Source organism: Prinia subflava, chromosome 1 (assembly GCF_021018805.1).
Source record: "Prinia subflava isolate CZ2003 ecotype Zambia chromosome 1, Cam_Psub_1.2, whole genome shotgun sequence".
NCBI classification, from domain to species: domain Eukaryota; kingdom Metazoa; phylum Chordata; class Aves; order Passeriformes; family Cisticolidae; genus Prinia; species Prinia subflava.
The window spans coordinates 137769952-137776657 of record NC_086247.1 but is presented as its reverse complement, the minus strand read 5'-3'; the positions used below and the strand labels follow the sequence as shown (position 1 = coordinate 137776657).

Genomic DNA, 6706 nt, shown 5'->3' with positions numbered 1-6706 from the left:
ACTAAAAAAAATAGGTTTGATTTAAAACACCCCAACTTTGTCCTTGCTGACAAGGGAAAATTTCCATTTGCTAGTGCAAACAATGAGCAAAATGTGCATAACTGCCTGAAAGCCTCAGGACTGCAATCTCTGGTTTCATCAGACAGTGCAGCAACAGCAGTGCTGTGCTGCCAGCTCGGAGCCAGGGGAGCTCCCTGGCAGATCTGCAGCCTTTGTGGGCGCTGTACTGTTTACAAAGCCATGGGCTGGGCCCGAAGAGGGCAGTAATTAGTGGTGAATGCCAGGGGTCCCCACTGGGGCCAATCCTGTTTAACACCTTTAGCATGGCCTGGATGGCAGAGCAGAGTGCACCCTCAGCAAAGCTGCAGATTACTCAAAACTGGGAGTGGCTGATATGCCAGAGGGTGGTGCTGCCATCCGGAGGGACACAGCTGGCTGGAGAAATGGGCTGGCAGGAACTTTGTGAAATACAACAAGGGGAAGTGCTTAGTCCAGCACTGTTTGGAGAAATGACTCCAGGCATCAGTATGTGCCAGCTGGGAGGCAGCTTGGCAGAAAAGGATCTGGGCATCCTGGTAGACACCACGTTGAACATGAGCCAGCAATGTGCCTTTGCAACAAAGGCCAGTGAGGAGGTTCCAGGCTTCCCTTCCTGCACTATCCCTTCCAACAGGGTGAGCAAGGTGATCCTTCCTCTCCATTCAGCACTGGAGAGGCCTGGAGTGCTCTGTCTGCTTCTGGCTACATCAGAGACATGGACAAACTGGAGAGAGTCCAGCAAAGGGCCACAAAGATAACTGAAGGACTGCAGCATTTCTGAGGAGAGAAAAACACTGGCACAGGTTGCCCAGGGAGGCAATGGACTTTCCCTCCTTGGAGATAATCAAAAGCTGCCTGTACACAGTCCTGGGCAACCGGCTTCTAAGTGTCCCTGGCTGAGCAAGGATGTTGGACCAGATGACCTGCAGAGCCTTCCTTCAACCTCAACCACTCTGTGTTTCTGTGATTTACCACAGGAGAGAAAACTATACCATGAAAACTAGCAAACATTAAAAAGCTAGAGCAAATTGAGCTATTTCTCCAATCCACACACACGAAAACTCTCTGCAGTCTGACAGGAAAAAAATGTAAAAGCCAAGGGCATACTAAGATAACAAAATCAGGTGTGAGCCTGAAGTACAAGCAGACGGTATCTAGAGAACACTCACTTGATCTTCTCATGCCTAGAGAGCTGAGAAAAGGCAAGATCAAAGTACAATTGTCCTTCAGCTGAAGGAACTCAAGGTAGATGTTACAAAAATATCATAGTAAGGTGCTAGTGGATGTTAAATATAGGTGACAGATGGCACTCTACAAAGGATGTGATAAGAAAAAAAAAATCCCATGCCACAAAAGGACTAGGAAGTCTAGAAGTGAAAATGGCTCAAGAGAATATGAGGAGTGAAAGGATCAAAGAATGTTATGGGAATGTTTCCAAGCTATCCATCCTCACCCACTTCTGTATGCTCAAAATTATTTACCCTGTATCACCTTTCATAGATTTAACATTAATTGCTATATATAAAGCATACTATATATAAAGTCCAATTAACCAATACTTTCTCATACTGACAAACTTTCAAGGCAAAGATTTTTCTGTCCTGTGGAAATAACATGATAATATCACCTACTGGTTTAAACAAATGACACACAGTGAATGTGTTCTATTGAATGCACATCTTTACCTTCTCTTTCTTTGGTGATACACATGCACCAACCACTGGGCAATAAATGGCCATACAATAGCAAAAGTTAAAATACCAGGAGAAATTTCAAAGGGCCACCATGATGGTTTCTAAGGAAAACAGAAAAAAAATCCAGTCAGCATTCTGTGTGCACATATTGAATACCACCTGTATACTTCTCATCACTTCAAATGCTACAGTACCAAAGAAAATAATAGTAAGACTAGAAGAAAAGATTAATCTATCAAGTAATTTCCTCAGACAAATTATTTTTTATCTCCTAGTCAAGGAAGAGACAATACAAAAAGCACATATCAAGAGCTAGAGATAAAATATTCAAATTCATCTTTCTTCACAGTTCATACTTTTTGCACATCATAAAAACAGTATTTTACCTTGACAGAAGAGGCGGGCTGGTAATTTGACTGTAGTGTTGCAGATTTTGCCTTAAATACAAACAAAGGCTGATAAGTATAAAAAAGGAAACTGCAATTAAAATTTTTCTTCTTCACAAAAGAATGTGAGATTTTTCATCTTGTGAGGGCTTTGCAATCTGTATTATCACAGATAAATGCACAGAAACACTCCCATGTGACCCCACATAGCTGCTAACTTACCCCTCAGGTTTCCACTACTCTTTATAGTAATTTCATCACTTCTCTGTGTCTTAGAAAATGAATCAGTGTCACTTACTGGACTTCTTTACAGTTACTGAAGGCTCCCCTGCTCAATCTCTCACTGCAACTGTCTTAACTCTGGTCTAGTCCCAGTTCCAACCCAGGGCAGAAATCGCAGCAGCCCAATTTGCCTGCTTGCTTCTCTCAACACCAGTCTCTGCTGAGGTCAGAAACAGTCTTAGTTTGCCCTGGGCTACAGCTATGGGCATGTCCAACACCATAAAGGAAAGAGAATACTCTGTTCCATGTCTTCCAGGCAATCCTGAAAATGGAAGTCCCAGAATCTTTTCAAGACTATTCCCATACACTATTGTGGTGCTTCCACAAAAGCAAAGCAGCTGGTTTTGCAGGTCTGTCTTGATTTATGTAAGCATGAAACAGAAGCTTCTGGTTCTTCTTAGGTGAGGACAGCAAACACAGCATGAACTGCTGGGGAAGAATCTTTTACTACTTCTTATATTGCTCAGGCAAAGATAGAAAATCAATCTGTATTTAACCAAACATTGGTTTCTTGAATATCTGTGATGCAGGAAAATTATGGTTTTAATAAATCCTTTTCTGTGGCTGCCTTAGATTTGGAGTATATGCATCCCATAGGATACTGCTTGTACAGCTTGTTCATTCTCATGCAGATCAAAATATATCAGCAAGTCAAACAAAACCAATCATTTCCAGGTTGCTGGTTCAACTACATCACAACATGTTCTATTGAAACAGAAGGAAAAAGAAAGACTGTATCAATAATATCTACACTTGCTTAGGAGTTCTATGGGCTGGATGAGGACCTGATGTACAATTCCAATAAAGGTGGATTACTGTATGAGGAAAGAAAGCTATGAACGATCAAGTCTTTTGCTGAGTGCAAAATGGAATCTGAAGTTCAGCCTGTGAAATTTACCATCTGAAAGATTAGGATAATTTCTCACTTTCTTTGAAAATGCTTTGAATTCTTTGGGATGATGCACTACTGACACGAACTGTGGATTCTCCATATAGAGCCCGTATAATGTGTATCAATAACTATGGCTAAGATCAATCTGATCAGAAATCAGTGAAATAACATATGGTTCATTTCCAGGTCAAAAATGCATGGGTTTGCTTACATGTACCAAAGTTTTGAATTGTTCTCCTGAGAGTAGGTACCAGTAGGAAATTTTAAGTTGAACTCATCTACAGAATGTAACTGAAATGTCTTTACAGTTTAAGAAAATACTGTCAAAATTTTTCATCTGAAAAAACACAAAAATATCCAAGGGTATTTAATAAAAGGTGATCAAATAACTCCAAAGAATAGTACCTGTGATGCTGCAACAGCCTCCAGCTTGTGCAGCCTCTGCAAGACATTCTGCATGTCCTCCTGCAGCCGCATCAGCACCACTGCAATCTGCTCATTGAGGCTTCCGCGGGGGCCTCTGTCGGAGCCCCAGCGCTCGCCGTCCCCTCCGCTGCCCATCTGGCCTCCCTGCGAACCGTCCCCTAACGGCTGAAGCCTGTGCCCTGTTGGGAGGAGGGAAAACAGAAACACAAAACACAGAATGGGCTGCAGCTCTGCTGAAAATGTTAACAGTTCCATTTTCTCCCTCGGTTTCCACCCAGGAGTGTGGTACTCCTCACCACAGACTATATTCAGACAGTTCAGCAGCACTGAGGTCACTGAAATGTCACTGAGATGCTGCCCTACAGCCTTAGAGTGACAGTATCATTCAAATTCCTAGAACTGCAGAACATTTAGAAAAAGCTATTAATATACAACCAGTCAAGTTCAGCAGTGAATTCTGCCCAACTAAAAGTAAGATCTGTCTTAATATGTGTTTTTAGTTTGGCAAAGTCTCCAGCTGGAAAACAAAGATCACTGGAATACAGTGATGAGAAAAAATAGTATTTGAAATCTACAATACTCCCTTAAACTAGATACAACTATCACCAGACTGTCATGTTTCTGCCTGTAAGTAGCAAACATCAATAAAACAACAAGAGAGAGAAGAGGAGACAGTTAACTAGAGTATGTTCTTTATAATAGTTTTCACCATAAATGTTTTATTTGGATTTTCTTTTTAATTTTTCCATCTGATTACGTATAGGTGCTAGATAAAAGGCATGCTAGATAAAAATAAAATACTTTCTGCCTTTTTTTGGTTTGTACAAGAAAAACTGATTTTATCCTTGACATTACAGATCATACCACTGGAATGTGGTGCTGCTCGGAGGTGACAGTATTAGAAGTATTATGGAATTAAAATGCGCAGAGGTCCAACTTAAAATGAACATCTGGGCTATTATGTGATTAAGAATCATTAAGTTTTAAGACTCATAATGGATAGTATCAGGATCACTCAAAGGTGTGGCTAGCATTCCCATTATATACAAAACAATATCTCACTGATATCTTTCCATGGCATTTCATGGTTTCAAATAAACCACCACAGAGATATAAATGCGTATGTATTTAACAGTAAATATGTAACTTCTAAAGAAACTCCTCTCAGGCACACACTGCTTTTAAGGACTACATTTGTAAAAACCCAAGTGCCATAAGCAGCAGCTGGAGTCTAAGTTACCCACTGTAATAGGCATTTTGTTATCTACTTTTATTTGAAGAACAGAAGCACTATGAACATGACTGTCCCGCTGGACAGTGCTGACAGGTGCTCCTCAGACACCAGCAATTCATGGCAGTGAGGAGAGTGGGGAACACAAATGCAGGGTCACAGTACCTCTCCCTCTTCTGACACTGTAGAAATCTGCTTTTTCTCCACCTTTTTTCTCCTTGTGAGGACCCCCATTACTGGCTTTGCCATCTTCTCCTCCGCATTTGACTTCACCTTGTTCTTCAGCTACTCCCTCTCCAGTACTTCCAGGCTGGAGATTCCCGTAAGTCCTGCAAGTGTGCCTTGGAAAATCCGTATTTTCTAACAGAAGACTGTGATCTACATCCAAGAAATGGGGTGAATGCTTTAAAGATCCTTTAGCTGATGTGATGATCTCTGAGGGCTACAAATTAACATTAGCAAGTAATTAAATTCTGTAAAATATGACAGTTAAACATTAAAAAGGAAAAAATATCATCTTTACTTTCACATTAAGAAAATACTTTGCTCAGGACTAAGACTTCTCTAGAACTTTCCTCATGCAGATTGGGACAAGTTATCCACCCACTTCAATTAAAGAATCTCAAACAAGCTTGAACGGTACACAAGATTGGGAAATCAGCTAGATAAGACAGGTTGCAGCACTTCTATCAAATTACATTTCCCAACGTGCTTCATTACTGGGCAGAATTTGATTTGTTAAAACTAATTCTTTACATACTCAGGAAAGAGGTAGACAAGAGGATGATGCAATATTCAAATGCTCACTGGCCTTTCTGATCCCAAGCACCATTCACACATTTCTCTCCAGAATCAGGAAATGAGGTGTCTGAGTAGAACCTACCAAGCCCACACTTAACCTGGGCCTCTGAAGGAGGTCTAGGCCAGAAAGCCAACAAAGACTACAGCTAGGATTAGTAATCAGCAGGAGCACAAATCCAGTCAGAACTATGGCAGCACAGCTGGTGCTCACCTTTTATAAGGAAGTCAGAGGTGTACATTATGACTGAGAAGAATACGAGAGAACACAGAAATTCTTGTAATCCCCCCACTTCTTTAGACCTAGGCCACTTGCAGGCACTGGCCTGCAGGCCTCCTGCTAATGCTTTATTTACTCTAAGAAATATGCAGAAGTCATCAGGCCAAAAAAAAAACAAGCAAAAGGTGAATTGTTACAAAGATACTTCTTATATTTTCATAAAAATAGCTGAATTCTGGTCCTTACATGCTATGAGACCCTACATTAATTTGTGGACACAGACCTTAGTTTCTTTATACTGTTTCTCCTTTTTTGACCATTGTCTCTTTGTACTGTTGTTTTTGAAGCCTTCTCCTCACGTAAATTCTCTGAGGGCTTCAAGGCTTTTAGATCAGCAGTAACCAAGTTGTAAAAGGCTGACATTGAAAGGAACAAGTCCCAGTAGTTCAAACAGAAGGACAGCATGTATGAGCCACGTCATTCACCTCTGCATGTCCCTGTTCACTTAACTGAGAAGAACCTATTAAAAATAAGCAGCACACCAGCTTCAAGGTGCACCCAGGAATACCAAACTCCTACCTCTTCCAGTCCAAGCTGCTCCATAGAGTCACAATAAACCTCACTGTCCGAATCGCTGGTTAAGTGCTGAGCTGCTGAGATCTCTTCAGTATTCTCTTCACTTGCACCTGCAGGGAAAGAGGGATGGCACACAGGCTTTGTAAATGTGAGCCAGCTGAG

General features: G+C 41.2%; 1 protein-coding gene across 2 annotated transcripts in view; it reads right to left on the bottom strand.

Annotated features, from left to right (window-relative positions):
• ACBD5 (acyl-CoA binding domain containing 5) overlaps nt 1–6706 on the bottom strand; it is a 29509-nt gene that overhangs the window by 3606 nt on the left and 19197 nt on the right. For both annotated transcript variants that reach the window (XM_063414243.1, XM_063414254.1), the window contains 5 exons: nt 6548–6654; nt 5116–5392; nt 3699–3898; nt 2120–2170; nt 1725–1834 (listed from right to left, as the gene is read on the bottom strand). In XM_063414243.1, coding sequence (XP_063270313.1) covers nt 1725–1834; nt 2120–2170; nt 3699–3898; nt 5116–5392; nt 6548–6654 — 745 coding nt within the window. The remainder of the gene's footprint in view (nt 1–1724; nt 1835–2119; nt 2171–3698; nt 3899–5115; nt 5393–6547; nt 6655–6706) is intronic.